The following is a 15,705-nucleotide window of genomic DNA, read 5'->3' as shown; positions in this document are numbered from 1 at the left end:
GAGATCTGGAGTGAATCGGTGAAGAGATGCCGAAGGAATCGTGCGCCTGCGGCCTTTATCGACGCCAACGGTCGGATCCCGATCGATTCGAATGTTCCCAATCGATCGGGGAGGCTTTGGATCGATCCACGGATCGATCCAGAGCGCCTCTGTGCTCTGGGAAAAACGCCTGGATCGATCCACGGATCGAGCCAGCGCTTATCGCGCGAAGCAGCAGCATCCCTGGATCGATCCGCGGATCGATCCAGAGGCTTCTGTTCGTTGGGAAAGGTCCGGATCGATTCTCTGATCGATCCAGCACTTGGTTTTTGCCCAAAACCAAGTTCCAAGACTCCCAAACCAACATCCGGTCATCCTTGACCTGTTGGTACATCATGCCTAGCATCTGGTCACTCCCTTGACCTGCCAGGACTTCCCACCAAGTGTCCGGTCAATTCCTTTGACTCACTTGGACTTTTCTCGTCATGCCAAGTATCTGGTCACTCCCTTGACCTACTTGGACTTTCCTATTCAGATGTCTGGTCAATCCCTTTGACCCATCTGTATTTCCTCGTGCCACGTATCCAGTCAATCCTTTGACCTACTTGGACTTCCCAACACCAGATGTCCGATCATCCTTGATCCATCTGGATTTTCCCTTGCCTGGCTTCACTCACCAGGACTTTCACCTAGCTTCACTCACTAGGGTTTTTCATCTGCCTAGCTTCACTCACTAGGTCTTTCACCTGGCTTCACTTACCAGGACTTTCACCTAGCTTCACTCACTAGGGTTTTCCATCTGCCTAGCTTCACTCATTGGTCTTTCACCTGGCTTCACTCACCAGGTCTTTCATTCTGCCTAAACTCCCAGTTCGGACTTCCCAGTCAAGTATTCGGTCAACCTTGACCTACTTGACTCTTCTTCAATTAACATCTTATTGTCAAACATCTAAACTCAAACCAAGACTCAGCTTGGTCAACCAGGTCAACCTTGACCTGAGGGATGTTGCACCAACAGGCCGGTCGGCCAAATATGACGTTATAGGCTGACAATGTGTCTACCACAATGAAATTTGTGATCCTTGTTCTCTTCAGTGGCTCCTCCCCGAGCAAGATGGCCAACCTGGCTTGGCCAAGAGGTAATACTTCGTTGCCCATGAAATCGTAGAGCGAGGTCATCATGGGCAGCAACTCGCTCCGGTCCATTTGCAACTGATCGAATGTCTTCTTGAATATGATATTCACTGAGCTATCTATGTCAATAAAGGTTCAGTAAATAGTGTAATTGATGATTACTGCTCGGATGATTAGCGCATTGTCGTGAGGGATCTCCACTCCCTCCAAGTCTCTCAGGCCGAAGTTGATCTCGGGTCCCTCGACCCTCTCTTTGCTGCAGCCCATGGCGTGAATCTCGAGTCGTCGAGCGTACGACTTTTTCGTTCGGTTGGAATCACCACCGGTTGGCCCTTCACCGATCATTCTTATTTCACCCCAAACGGTATTGCTTCTATTCTCCTCCTCGATCTCTAGCTGAAGGCCAGTTCCGCTTAGCAGAGGCTCGGGAAGGACTTGGATTGCTCCTTCACTAGGGCTGATGGTGGCGTGGCTCGGTTGTCATCCTTTCTCCTTCCCTTCGATCGGCTGATCGACGCTTGTGTCACCGATCGAGAGATGGGGATCAACAGCGATACCCCCGCGGGGCCGGCCTGCTAGCTGCTAGGTCGTAACAGTCTCAGATGTAGTGTGTCACCGATTAGTGGAAGGAACAAAACATCGACATCCATATTTTTCCCTTTGCAATCTTTGGGCGATCGACTGCCACATGCTTCACGACATGCATCCGGGGTTCATGGTGTGGCTGGGTTTCTCTCGATCAAGACCCCTTAGGAGATTGATGGCTACTCGGTGGCCGACGTTCAGACTCTCCTGTGGGCTCGATAGGCCTCTCCCTCTTCCTTGCTGCCGGGGCTTCTTCCACATTGATATATTCAGTGACCTTCTTTTGAAGGTGGCCGAAGTCCCTTGGCGGCTTTCGGATGAGCGACCGGAAGAACTCTCCTTCGGCGAGCCCCTAAGTGAAGGCATTCACCAGTATGTCTGAGGAGACAGTTGGATTGTCTATCACCACCTGATTGAAGCATTGGATGTAGGCCTCAATGCCTCTCTAGGCCCTTTCTTGAGCGAGAACAAGTTCATGCTCGTCTTCTGGTGGCGGCCACGACTGGCAAAGTGGTGAAGGAATACAACCTGGAAGTCCTTGAAGCTATGGATTGATTCGTCCGGCAATTTCTTGAACCAGCGTTGTGATGATCCAGAGAGAGTGGTGAGGAAGACCTGACATTTAACTCCATCGGTATATTGATGAAGTGTGGCCGCATTGTCAAATTTGGCTAAGTGGTCGTCTGGATCGGTGGTTCCGTTGTACTCTCTGAACGTCAACGGAGTGTAGTGTTTTGGTAGAGGGTCATTCAAAATCCCCATCCAAAAATTGTTGAGTGATCTGCTCGGGTGAATCATCTTCCCTGGGTGCCTTCCCTTTCCTTGTGTCCCGAACAAGCACGTCGTCTGAGGAAGACCCCTTGTTCCTGTTTGCTCGACCCCGTTCCTCCGATGGGGTCCTAAACAGTGCTCGGTGGAAGGGGATAGGCGCATTGGACACTTCTCCATACGTGCCAGCCGACTTCTTACTATTAACCCGAGCGGATACTTGGCCTGCTCGGTCACCCTGTTCTGCTGGTCGACCGATAGCTGATGTTATGGGCTCCTGCACTTGGCGTTCGACCAGTGTCTGTTATTGTTGCTACTCCACTATCTTGGCTGACCGAGCTTGTATTAGCATATCGAGTTCTTCTTACGTCAGTGTCACCGTTGTGAATCGTCCAGTGTCTTCCATCTTCTCGTTCGGATACAGGTTGCGTTCCCATAGACGGCGCCAAAATGATCCTATCCGAAAGCGTGAAGTTGGAAAGCTGGGGAGGTGACGACTCCGCTGATTGGCTGTGGACCTCGCTCTGCTCTGTAAAACAATTAACGTCAGTGCCTAGGGAAGGGGTCCCCGGCGTTTGCTCTCCAAGGCTCAAGTCAGTCACCGGAAAATGTGGAGAAGCAGAGCAATAGTAGCACTATGCGCAAATAGTAGATAACACGTCCCTTTGCCGGTGATGGACTCCCCTTTATATAGAGCCCTGGTGGGCAGTGTGCGCGCTTCTCGACACATGAGCACACTCTCCCATGTATCCCTTGAAAATGCCTTATCAAGAAAGTACCTCTGACACCATAGCTTAACTGGGCATGCATATCCCTGACGCGTAGAAGCTTCTGCCGTACGATCCACCTATCGACCATACCTCGTGTCAGCGGCACTATCTCCCAAAAGGATGTCGAGAAATACTACAGTGGTCCCGTTGCTTGGCCGAGCGAGGTAGCCGCTTGATCAGGACTCCGCTTCGTCCATGGTCAGGTCCCATTGCTAGACCGAGTGGGGTAGCCGCTCGGCCGGGACTCCTCCGCTCCATCGGCCTCCGTGGTTCTTCTATACGGTGACCGTGTAGTAACATATCTTCCCCCGTTCAGACCAGTTATGCGGTCTCCCTCAGCATCCTATTGCTCCGTATTGAGCGTCGGCTGTCTTGCGTATCATCCTGAGCCGGAATGGGGGTCGGCTCAGACCTATCTCCTGCTGGTCGAGGCTTGACCGTCCGACCGATCATTACAATTATCCTCCGTTCGACCCTTTAACACCCGAGAGTTGACCACCTTAATTTTGATCTTCACCCTAACAGTTAACCTCATATCAAGTAGGCCTCCCTCCATCATCACATTACTATGAATTTTCCTTTTGAAATACACCAGCAATCAATATATCTTTGATAAAAATATACTAGCTTTTTGGAAATAACACACTTTTATTGAATTTTCGTCATCATAACTTGTGGATATTTGTGCGGATTCATTTTCTGATTACCGTATTGTGTAACTCATAACAAAACTTTCTCCTAAAACAAGTATAGTCGAGAACTTAAAATCTTCTTCAAGCATTGTTCTCTTGGACAGACACCTCTCAATGCTGTTTGTTTTTCCTACTATGATAACCTGGTTGGGTAAGTTTTGCTTTTGATATTATATCTTATTAATTTAGAACTATAAATTTTCATCGTTAACCCAGCAAATAGGTATTGCCAATGACAGTTAATCGGTAGAAGTAATAGACACATCATTAAGAATGAGTTCCTCTACTGAAGAAGGAGCTCCTATTATAAATGAGGTTAGTTCTTTTTTAGTTCTCAACTAATTAGTTACTTGCACTTAGCCAAATTATCCTTACTCTTCTACTTGTCTTCCTATTCTGCTTTGTTAATGGACAGGGAAGGTTTTTGACAATTTTAGTCTGCTGGCTACTAGGAAATGGATGCCTTTTCTCAATGAACAGTTTGCTGACAATTGAAGATTACTTTCCTTTTTAGTCAACTCTGATAATGTTGCTTGTTTTTTGTCTTCTTGAATTAGACTTACATATGCAACTTCTCTTGCCTAACTTCGAAATGAAGAAGACTACTTAGCTCTGCTAGTGAGTAATTAAGGATTCTTTTTTCCTTTTTCTTCACTTTCAAATTTATTGAAGTGCACTACTGAAAAAGTCCCTATGAATGCCATGGAATTTTAAGTGAGTGTTTATAGACAAAAATTCCTAGTCTGTACCAGTGGTTCATGTTGAGCTGTCAGCTGAACAATTATATATTGTCTTTTTGTGTACTCCTTTGTGTTATTTACTATCAGCAAGACAAAGTATTCGCAGGAGTTATGAGAGGCTTAGTTCTCACTTGTTCTTATGACTCACAAGCTGTTGTGTAGACGAAACGCGACAAAGAAATAATTAGTTTTACAATTGATTAACTTATTTCACCACATTGTTGCAGGACTACCACCCAACTAGAACATTTATTCTTGTTTACCAACCTTTTGCCTTGGGAACAATTGCTACACTTGCATATCATGAAGCAAAGATTAACACCAGAAATCCCAATATAGCTGGATACACTCGCTTTTTCTTGAGTTTATTAGCTCTAATTGTGGTAAGTATCAAGTTTATTTTTTGTATTTTCATTAGCATCCAAGTTCTTGACTTCCAAATCAAGTCTCTCCACTATAGTTGGATGTTGCAACTTCTGGAAAAGGTGGCATTGGAGTATATTTATAGGTGTATGCTTTGTAAGTGGGGCATTTGGAATTGCTGATGCACATGTGCAAGGGGGGATGGTTGGTGATCTTTCTTTAATGAGCCAAGAGCTTATACAAGTAAGATATCAGTGTCAATCAAACTCATTGAAGATTAGCGAAAGCAATCAGACACGAAGTTTTCTTGTGAATGCAGAGTCCTTGGCTGGGCTAGCAGCTTCAGGGGCTCTAACATCTGCTTTGAGGTTAATCACAAAAGCAGCTTTTGAGAACTCACAAAATGGTTTTAGGGAGCAAGTATGTAAGATGTTCACTTTTGACTAATAAACCAATTTTATTTTATATAAATATAGAATTACAATCCAAAGTATTGAGTAATTAGTAATCTTGGAATGCAATGGAAATCTATGAACTACTGTTAGTTTTTTAATCACTTTAAGTTTGAATCTTCAAAACCTTGGTTTTCAATTCTAGTTGGCTTTGTTATTCTATTTCCCCGCACTTCTGCATTGAATTATAGTACAAGTTTGATCATCATGATCAACTACTAATTTTTTTTATTAGCCAATTTTGCATAAATTTGTGGTAAAATTATTGTTAAATTATGTCAAGTTTAACATTTATATAGTTTTATTTCACTTGCTTCTATGATTATAATTCTGCATTGAATCCACATATTCCGATCGATTATTTCTTCTCATTCTAGTAAATTCTAGTTGAGGATCTTATAGGATGTGTGAAGTTTCATTTGTGCTTCTTCTTGCAGTGATGTTCTTCTCAATTTCATGTTTCTTTGAACTTGTGTGCATTCTTCTTTATGCATTCGTCTTCCCCAAAGTGCCTATCGTGAAGTACTACCGTGAAAAGGCTGCCTCTGAAGGCTCAATGACAGTTTCTGCTGACCTTGCTGCGGGTGGAATGCACAAACACCAAGTCCAAGAGATAAGGTTCCGTCACAAAGTTCTAGTCTACTAGTGCAAAACATACTCATAAAAACCTATCCGAACTTATTTCCAGGTTGAGGATCCAAAACTTATTGAACGTTTGAGCAACAAACAGTTGCTCTTAGAGAATATTGACTATGCGATCGACTTATTTCTTATCTATGTTTTGACACTGTCAATATTCCCTGGATTCTTGTCTGAGGACACAGACTCCCACAGCTTGGGCTCATGGTAAGGATTCTCATAACTCGAATATGCAAGTGATCTCAACATTGCAATTGTAACTTCGTGAAGCATCCATAGGAAGACATACATTTAGATGTTTTTAGCAGCAGTTGCCTTTGAATTTGCTTAAGGTATGCACTTGTGCTGATCGCCATGTATAATGTGTGGGATCTCATCGGAAGATACATTCCTCTTCTGAAACCGTTGGTGCTATCATCTAGGAAAGGTCTCATAGCTGCAATTCTTTCATGAGTCCTACTCATTCCAGCCTTCTACTTCACCGTCAAGTACGGGGACCAAGGATGGACGATCATGTTGACCTCATTCTTAGGACTAAGCAATGGTTACCTTACTGTCTGTGTTCTTACTGCCGCACCAAAAAGATATAAGGTTTACATGCCAATTTCCTTGTTTCTTCTTTTCTTTCGATAATCAAAAACATTCTTTCGAAGAGACTAAATGGAATTTGTATGCACAGGGACCACAACAGAATGCTTTGGAAAACTTACTTGTAGTATGTCTTTTCGCCAGTATTTTTGCTGGAGTTATGCTTGATTGGTTACGGTTGATCGGCAAAGGTTGGTAACAATACTTCTATTCATTATTGTTGAGTTTAGGAGACTACTCTGGTGCCAATTAAAGCTGTATAGTCATTGCTGTTCAATAAGATGTGCTAAGAATGCTATTAGTTTGATGGTTTGCGACTCGAGGAGTCACATAACCATTATCATTTTTTGACACAGTTGAATGTTATATGACTAAATTTTCTGTTGAATGTGTTATATATTTTGTGACTCACGGAGTCACAGAACCATAAACAATTTTTAACACAGTTGAATGTTATATGACTAAGTTTTCTGTTGAATGTGTTATATATCCAAGTTTTAAGAGCTTTCGACATTCACCTAAACAAATCAGGTCCTCTTGTTAGGCAAGGCAAACTTGTCCCCTAAACACTAGAACCACCTAGGCCAAGTCCAATCCACCTCGGTCTCCAAATCCAAACACACATTTGAAGTAAACAAGCCCAGATAATGCAGAAAGGCATGTTTAGTATTAGATGTTACAGCATTTGTGCTAATGGCACAAGTCCTTGTGAGAAAAGCATAATAAATCTTGAAAATAGTATGCGAAATTGGATACCCTTAAGTTGCATATAGACATAGCTGAAAGCGACAATGGCATTCTTAAGCCCACCATGGCTCTTCCCCTGTTCTAAAATCTGTTTCCACCCATGGTACGAAGATAACCTTATCATCGTCGATATCAACATGCGCCAAAGCCAAAGACTGCCATTTTTGCCAGAAAATAGAATTCACTATGCAGCAAAAGCTATCGAAAGATGCACCTTATAATAGAGAATCAAAGCACAAACTCTTGTTGGATGAAAGTTGTTAGCCAATTTACCGACAAAGTGTCTACATTCCTCCTATCTTCCTCAACTAAACCATATAATTTTGAGAACCAAGCACTGATAGGGGAGCTAAATACCGCCATGAAAAACAATCATGGTTCAAACTTACTACTCTGCCAGTTAAGATTAGATAGATTGCTCAACATATCCCTATATGATCACTTATTAATAAAACTGAGTACTCAGTTAATTGCAGGTTTGTTAAAGTAAAACCTAACCTTCGAATACTAAAAGTAGGGAATGTAGTTTATTATGGGCATCAATGATTTGCTATCTTCTTATGTAGATTATGCTAATATGTAATGGTGTACCCCACTGTATACCTACTTAGTATACAGAAGAAATGAACATAGTGAAGAATAAGAGGAATGGATACTCACCAAAGGCGCAGGTCCTCTCACGACTCTGCCTTGGCTGTTGTACTGTGATCCATGGCAAGGGCAAACGAATTTCTTCTCGGCAGAATTCCATGGAACAACACAACCAAGATGGGTGCAAACACCATTAATGCCATAGGTTGCAATAGTTTTGTTATCCTCCACAACAAGATAAGTAGGGTCGCCCTGCAAAACTAGTGAGTCAAGACTCTGCTGAAAATCTTGCAGCTTTTTCTTTCAAAATAACAAATCAAAGTTTCAGACTGTTGAAGGTTCCTACAGAGGAGATTTGCAACTAGAATAGTAACTTGATCCTACAAACAGATGCTCTAGACGAAAGACATTAGCCGTTGGACCATATCTATATGTCATTAGTCATTTCCATATGCCATTAGTCGAACAAATCAAAGTCTCAGACTATTGAAGGTTTCTAGTAGATTTGCAACTAGAAGAGAATTTAGAGCCTAAAAACAGATGTTCTAACCCAAGAACAACAAAAGTGGCTTACTTCTGTAACTTCTATTAGGTGAGAAATTGAAGGCTTAGCGCAATGGTAAAGTTATTCTTGTGTGACTTTGTGATCGCGGGTTCGAGTTGCAAAAACAACCTTTTGCAATACAAGGTAAGACTACATACAATAGACTCAATGTGGTCTGACCCTTCTCGGGACCCTACATCAGAGGGAGTTTTGTGCACCGGAGTCTAGGCGTGCAAATGAGCTAAGCCGCTTGTGAGCCGCTCGCGAGCGAGTCGGTCAAAACTCGACTCGAGCTCGAGCCGAGCTCAAGTCTAATTATTACTAGCTCAATGGCTCGTCGAGCCAAACGAGCCAGTAATAATATATATTTTTATAATATATATTATATTAATTTATTTCTTAAAAATAATTAAAAAAACTGAGCTTGAGCCCATAATTAATATCGAGTTTGAGCTCGAGCTCAACTCTACAGGCTCAAGCGAGCTCGAGCTCGAGCTCAAATCAAGCCAGTATCAATTGAGTCAAGCCGAGCTCGAGTCTAGGTTGGCTCGAGCTCAGCTCGTTTACAGCCCTACACCGGACTGCCCTTTGTTAGTTGAGAAATTAACTGTGTATAGACTGCCATGAAGCACGAAAAATGCGGTAATCAAACCATGCTACTACACATCATCGCCATGAAGCATGAAAAATGTTGTCAAGTTACACGGAGACAACTTTACCGTTGCACCAAGACTCTCCGGCTTTTTCTAAGTAGTTACTCCATTATATCTTCAACACAAACAATCATTTCACTTGCAGGACATTATAGTTAAGGCAGAGAAGACGAACCTTTAAACCCTGAGTTAGGGTTCTATCACCAGGGCCATGAGTTTTGACCCACGCGGACGCAAGAACATCGTTTCCAAGCGCATCTTTAGCTACAGTTCCAGTGCCCGATCCTCCTGAACTGTAGAATACGATTCCACAAAGCTTAAGCATGAAATAGACAAGTTTAGGGTCTCAGGTGTGTACAACCTTGACCTTACCCTGGGGGCACGAAGAAGGCGGCGTAGGGAACCAGCATCGTCGCGGTGGGCAGCGACACGGCGCCGAGGAGAAGAAGGTTCATGAGCTGCCTCTTTCCCATGTCCGGCACTCTGTCAGCTGAGATGCTGGTCGCTTGGCAGGTGATCTTCCCCCTCCGCTCCTTCCCCGGACTGGGGAGCGCCCGCTTGCTCAGGAGCGACTGCGACGGCGCAAAGATGCCATTTTTAGCCGAGGAGAGCTGCTAAAAGCCCAAAATGTGAGCTTGAAGTGTTTGTCCCCTGCAAATTCGCTACTTTTAGAAGGGGAGACTGTGGGGTCGAGGTGTAGGTTACCTGAGATGGGGCGGAGGCGGTGGAGAGAGTGGTGGAGGCCATGGCGAGCGGTAGAATGCGGTAGCTGCTACTTGGCTCCCCTGCAATTCCTCCGAGTTCGCTGTTTATATCGTTGGCGTCGTCGGTTATCTGCGAGGAAGAATAGGAAAGAGATAAGGTCTCGTGCTATTGGCTGATGGGCAGGAACTGGCTTCATCCAGCCACATGTTTGGGTGGTCTTCAAAGCTTCTCCCGCTCGGCGCTCTCATCTGCTGAGGAAACCACACTGAGTCACTGACCACAGTCCATGGGCCTTGGTCCAACAACACTTGTCGACTAGACCTACTTATAATGGCGCGCGCCTAACCTAGTTTGGGCTCAGCATGAAATTAGGCCAAGTCGAGCCGAACACATCCCATGAGCCGAAAAGTAGGACTATAAGCAAATGGGTCAAATTTTTTATTGTTAAAGATTGTTTAATAAAATAATTAAATTAAGTCAAATCTAAAATGAACTCCGAAGTATTAAAATGATAATTCGAATTCGGTTTCGTTTGTTTTATGAGCCTAACTGTTTAAAATTTTATATTTTATAATTATTTGGCTAGTAAGGGAATGTGATATTATAAGTTTATTTATTTATTAAAATTTATTTATTAGCTTTAGTTTTTCCATAAACATAATTTACAAATTTTATCTGTGAATCTTATTTGTAAATATTATTTATAATTCTTTTTAATGATAAAGGATAAAGTGTTTGTTTAATTTACTAAATGTTTAAGGATCCGATCCCAACTATAGTTAATTAATGAATGGATTTTTTTTAATAGATGGTTAATCTAAAAAAAAATATATTGATAGGTTGTTCACAGCACACATTTATAAAAAAATTTCATAAAATTTGATCGATTATCTCTAAGATTAATTGATATAAAATTTGATCGATTATCTCTAAGATTAATTGATATAAGTTAGATATTTAATATCAACTAAAAAATAAATATTATTTATAGATATTTCATAGACATACGTATATATGTTTAAGATTTTTTATTTACTTTTATGAGTTGTTTAAATTAGTTAGACCTTTTATATATTGGAGGAATATAAATAAATTTTTACCTCCAGAGTAATGGTGCAAGGGTTAGAACATATACACCCTGCTTATATAAAACTAGTTACTAGCCTAAATTTTACATTTTTTTTTTTGTCAAAAACAACCACTTATATCATATTCCCTTTCAATTCTCTAAATTTAAATCTAGATTTATGCTTAGTGCTTCTCCAATTATAGAGAATGAAATTCTTTATTCTAAAAATAAAATAATATTTCTTTTCAATTTCTCTCTTTTAAACTTTCTATTATTACAAATATACTAATAAAAAAGTAGAAAAAAAATAATTAAAAAAATAAAGATGATGAAAATTTTATAGTAACTGATATAGTATATGATAAATTATCTATTGATGCTTGACCTCAAATTTTAAAAAATATTATTAAGAAAGTCTTAGACCTTCTAATGGACCAATAGATTTAAGATTTAAATTTTAATTACAACACATTGTAGGGTATTTTTTTTATAGTGAAAAGTGAACCTAAAAATATTGATGATATGGATGAGATATTTCATGTTGATAAAAAAAATATAAATAAATTCTTATCAAATATAATATTCAATTTATTCACGACTTGAAAGACGTTTGCCCTGGTTTGAATTTTTTAAAAAAAAACTGAAAGAAATTTCTTTTAAAGATTAACCAGTTAGTTAGGTATTTGTTATTTAATTAAAAAACATGGATGAATTTTAATTTATAATCTCTTCAATTATAATGTGATATTGTAGCTGTAGCTTCGGCATATTGACTGATTATTTTTCTTAATGGGAGATTGACCTAAGAATATTGGGCTGGCGGATCATCCATTGCAAGCGGTTCCTCATCGGCGCATTAACGGATATATTTTTCTCAATGGAATGTTGACCTAAGAATGTTATGTCATTGGATCGCCCAGTGTGAGCACTTTTCGATCCTGATGGCTTATGAGAAACTTTCGTAGGGCTGAACTGATTGTCCCTAAAATTAATAGACATAACCCGACAACTGGTGCCTTAAAAGTTAAGGTGTTCTCTCAATGTCTATTAGTCTCCATGGTATCTAATATGGGGAATAGTGGGTGGGGATAAGACATAGATGACAGTTGAGATGACGTGACAATCAAAAATCAGGAAAAGGTGACGGTCAGGGTCAAGGACTACATGTTCAAGCAGGGCACTCCCATACGTCTGACCGCCTCCATGTCGATCAGACCCTACTTCTCCTAGGCATATCTCCCACTCTATGCCTAGTCGGTCCCATGTCGATCGGATCCTACTTCTCCTAGGCATAGCTCCGAGTCTACGCTTGGCTAGTTCCATGCTGATCGAACCCTACTTCTCCTGGGCATAGCTCCAAGTCTACGCCCAACCAGCTCCATGCCAATCGGATCCTACTTCTCCTGGGCATAGCTCCCAGTCCACGCCTAGCGAGCTCCATGTCAATCGGACCCTACTTCTCTTGGGCATAGCTCTCAGTCTATGCCCAGTCAACTCCATGTCAATCGAACCCTACTTCTCCTGGGCATAACTCCCAATTTATGCTCAGTCGGCTCCCTGCTCGGCGGACCCTATTCTACTTTGCATAGCTCCCAGTCTACACCTGACTAATACAATGCTAGATGGACTATTGCTAGGAGACAATGTTGTTGGTGCGGGAAGCATCCGACGATCGAACCTATGTTTTGATTATGTCAAAGGGTTTAAAGTTAAGGTGTTTTATTTTTTAATATGTTGAATGAGATTTGCAGGAAAGCCCTAAGTGTACTTAGGCAGAAGTCCTAGCTGCGGTTAGGCAAGTGGAAAACCCTAGGAGGCGGTAACCCTAGGTCAAAGGGGGTGGTAACCCTATGCGGAAAGCCTTGGTGGGTCGGAGTCTTCGGGCAAAAATCCTAGGGGACGGTAACCCTAGGTTAAAATCCTGGTGTCGCGAACTGGGTGGAAGACTAGACGGGTCGAGGACCGGACGTCCAGCATGAAGACCGGAAGACTCGAGCACCGAGCAAAAGTCCAGTTGGTCTGAAGGACCGAACTGTCAAAAGGTAAACTCTCCTGAGTGGAGTAGGTGAGGACGCGTTCCCTGGAATAAGGAACAGTAGGCGTCGGTTTGACCTAGGGTTTCCGGTAGGAAATCCGAAGTCAGAACCGGACAGTCCGTTGACTGTCATACTTTATATTTATGATATTATGTGTTAACTTTGTGGTGCAGGGTATTTTCGGGACTAACGTATTTTGAAGGTACAAAGGAGCAACCTTAAGCCTCGGATGAACAATGTTCGAGGCGCCTCCATGGAGCTTGGAGGCGCCTCGGGTGCAAAGGAGCAAACTTCGCACACTGCAGAGCTTAAGGCGCCTCAAAGGATCTTGAGGCGCCTCGGACAAAGCCTTGAGGCGCTTCAAATGTTGATGGAGGCGCCTCAAAGCAGGATAAGTAGAATGTAGCGGAGTTTATCGCAGCGCTCGATTCAGGATAACATCTCAGGTTTGAGGTGCCTCTATGGGGCATTGGAGGCGCCTCCAAAGGCCTATAAAAGGCAGTCTCGAGACAGCAACTGTTCGTGCGGGAAGCATCCGACGATCGAATCTGAGTTTTGATAATGGCAAATGATTCAAAGTTAAGGTGTGTTGTGATCTAATGTGCTTAAATGAGATTGCAGGAAAGTCCTAACTGTGGTTAGGCAGGTGAAAACCCTAGGGGGTGGTAACCCTAGGTCATAGGGGGTGGTAACCCTATGCGGAAAGTCTTGGTGGGTCGAGTGCTTCAGGCAAAAGTCCTAGGGGGGTAACCCTAGGTGGAAAGTCCTGGTGTCGCGAACCAGGTGAAAGACTAGATCAGCCGGGAAGCGGAAGTCCAGCAAAAAGTCCGGAAGCATCGAGCACCGAGCAAAAGTCCAGTCGATCTGGAGGATCGCACTGGTAACAGGTAAATTTCCTGAGTGGAGTAGGTGAGGACGCGCTCCCCGTAGAGGGAACAATAGGCGTCGGGTCGACCTAGGGTTTCCGATTGGAAATCCGAAGTCAAACCCGGACAGTTCGATGACTGTCAATCACTTGATTTACTATATTTTATGTGTGCTAACTTTGTCTTGCAAGGTATGTGTGTGTTTGGTGAACTAACATACTTTGTAGGGACAAATGAGCAACTCACACCTCGGATGAACAGTGTCTGAGGCGCCTCCATAGAGCTTGGAGGCGCCTCGGGTGCAAGCTGAGGCCAGCTGTTTAGAGGAGCTGGAGGCGCCTTCGTGGAGACTGAAGGCGCCTTGGACCGCAGCTTGGAGGTGTTGGGACCAAAAAGTAGCTAGAGGGGGTGAATAGCTCGCCGCGTGCTAAATGCTCGTTGTAGCTTGTTTCTTCAAGGATGTGCAACGAAAAATACAGAAATAAACTACACAATGCTAACAAGGAGGGTTTACTTGATATCCACCTCACAAGAGGTGACTAGACCAAGGATCCACACCTACTCACGCACCCTCCACTATGAATAATACTCCTTTATGGTAACTATCAAAGGCGGAGAAGCCCTACAAGTTCACAGTACAAGAAGAAAGAAAGGAAAACAAATACAAGCAATAGCTTACAGGTTTTAAACTGAAAACCCTAACCCTAGCTTTCTTCTTCAGCTGTAGATCCGCCTCTTGACTTGGAAGATCTCTAAGAACCTTCAAGAACTGGCGGTGAGAAGCCCGTGGAGAAGCTCTATGATCGTTGGTGAGGATCGGAAGAAATGGCCGAGAGTTGTCACGAAGGAATCGAACGCCTGCAGCTAAATACGACGCCAACGGTCGGATCCCGATCAATTGGATTTGCTCTCAATCGATCGGGGAGGCTTTGGATCGATCGACTGATCGATCCAGAGTGCCTCTGTGCTCTCAGGAATTGCTTGGATCGATCATTGGATCGATCCAAGGCTTATCGCAACAAATCGCGCCACCCCAATCGATCCACTTATCGATCCAGAGGCGTTCTGTGCGCTCTGCGACTTGACCACTCGAGGCTTGTCGCGGGGACCTTCCCAATCGATCGGCCGATCGATTGGGCATCAGCCAATCGATCGGCTGATCGATCCAGACTTGGTTTTTGCCCAAAACCAAGTCCCAAGCCCCCAAACCAACATCCGGTCAATCCATTACATGTTGGTTCATCATGCCTAGCATCCGACCACCCTTGACCTGCTAGGACTCCCTCACCAAATGTCCGGTCAATCGCTTTGACCCACTTGGACTTTTCCTCATCGTGTCAAGTATCCGGTCAATCCCTTTGACCTACTTGGACTTTCACCAGATGTCTAGTCAACCTTAACTCATCTGGATTTCCCTTGCCTGGCTTCACTCACCAGGACTTTCACCTAGCTTCACTCACTAGGATTTCCATTTGCCTAGCTTCACTCACTAGGATTTTCCAACTGCCTGGCTTCACTCACCGGACTTTCACCTAGCTTCACTCACTAGGATTTCCTTCTGCCTAGCTTCACTCACTAGGACTTCTCATCTGCCTAGCTTCACTCACCAGGACTTCTCATCTGCCTGCCTTCACTCACCAGGACTTTCCTTCTGCCTAGCTTCACTCACTAGGACTTCTCATTTGTCTGGCTTCACTCACTAGGACTTTTCATCTATCTGGTTTCACTCACCAGGACTTTCCTTCTGCCTAACATCTCAGTTAGGACTTCCCAGTTAAGTATCT

The 15,705-nt window shown here is 43.2% G+C and overlaps 1 protein-coding gene and 1 pseudogene across 3 annotated transcripts; one reads left to right on the top strand and one right to left on the bottom strand.

Moving 5' to 3' along the window:
* The first annotated feature begins 4,201 nt into the window (after window positions 1-4,201).
* LOC122013645 lies at window positions 4,202-7,107 on the top strand (annotated as a pseudogene).
* A 248-nt stretch (window positions 7,108-7,355) lies between these two features.
* On the bottom strand, window positions 7,356-10,109 carry LOC122014962 (cytochrome b6-f complex iron-sulfur subunit, chloroplastic-like). 3 transcript variants are annotated; one of them, XM_042571531.1, is made up of 5 exons: window positions 9,951-10,109; window positions 9,618-9,856; window positions 9,421-9,538; window positions 8,118-8,300; window positions 7,356-7,612 (listed from the first exon to the last, which is right to left on the bottom strand). In XM_042571531.1, the coding sequence occupies exons 1-5, from the start codon at window positions 9,990-9,992 to the stop codon at window positions 7,511-7,513; spliced, it is 684 nt and encodes a 227-aa protein (XP_042427465.1). In that variant the 5' UTR covers window positions 9,993-10,109; the 3' UTR covers window positions 7,356-7,510. The 3 variants fall into 3 exon arrangements, with proteins under 3 accessions (XP_042427465.1, XP_042427468.1, XP_042427466.1); XM_042571534.1 differs by having other exon boundaries at window positions 9,618-9,859; window positions 9,951-10,102; XM_042571532.1 differs by having other exon boundaries at window positions 9,618-9,817; window positions 9,951-10,102.
* Window positions 10,110-15,705: the final 5,596 nt, after the last annotated feature.

Source organism: Zingiber officinale, chromosome 8B (assembly GCF_018446385.1).
Source record: "Zingiber officinale cultivar Zhangliang chromosome 8B, Zo_v1.1, whole genome shotgun sequence".
Taxonomy (NCBI): Eukaryota; Viridiplantae; Streptophyta; class Magnoliopsida; order Zingiberales; family Zingiberaceae; genus Zingiber; species Zingiber officinale.
The sequence above is the reverse complement of the archived record's forward strand: the minus strand, read 5'-3'. Positions and strand labels throughout refer to the sequence as shown.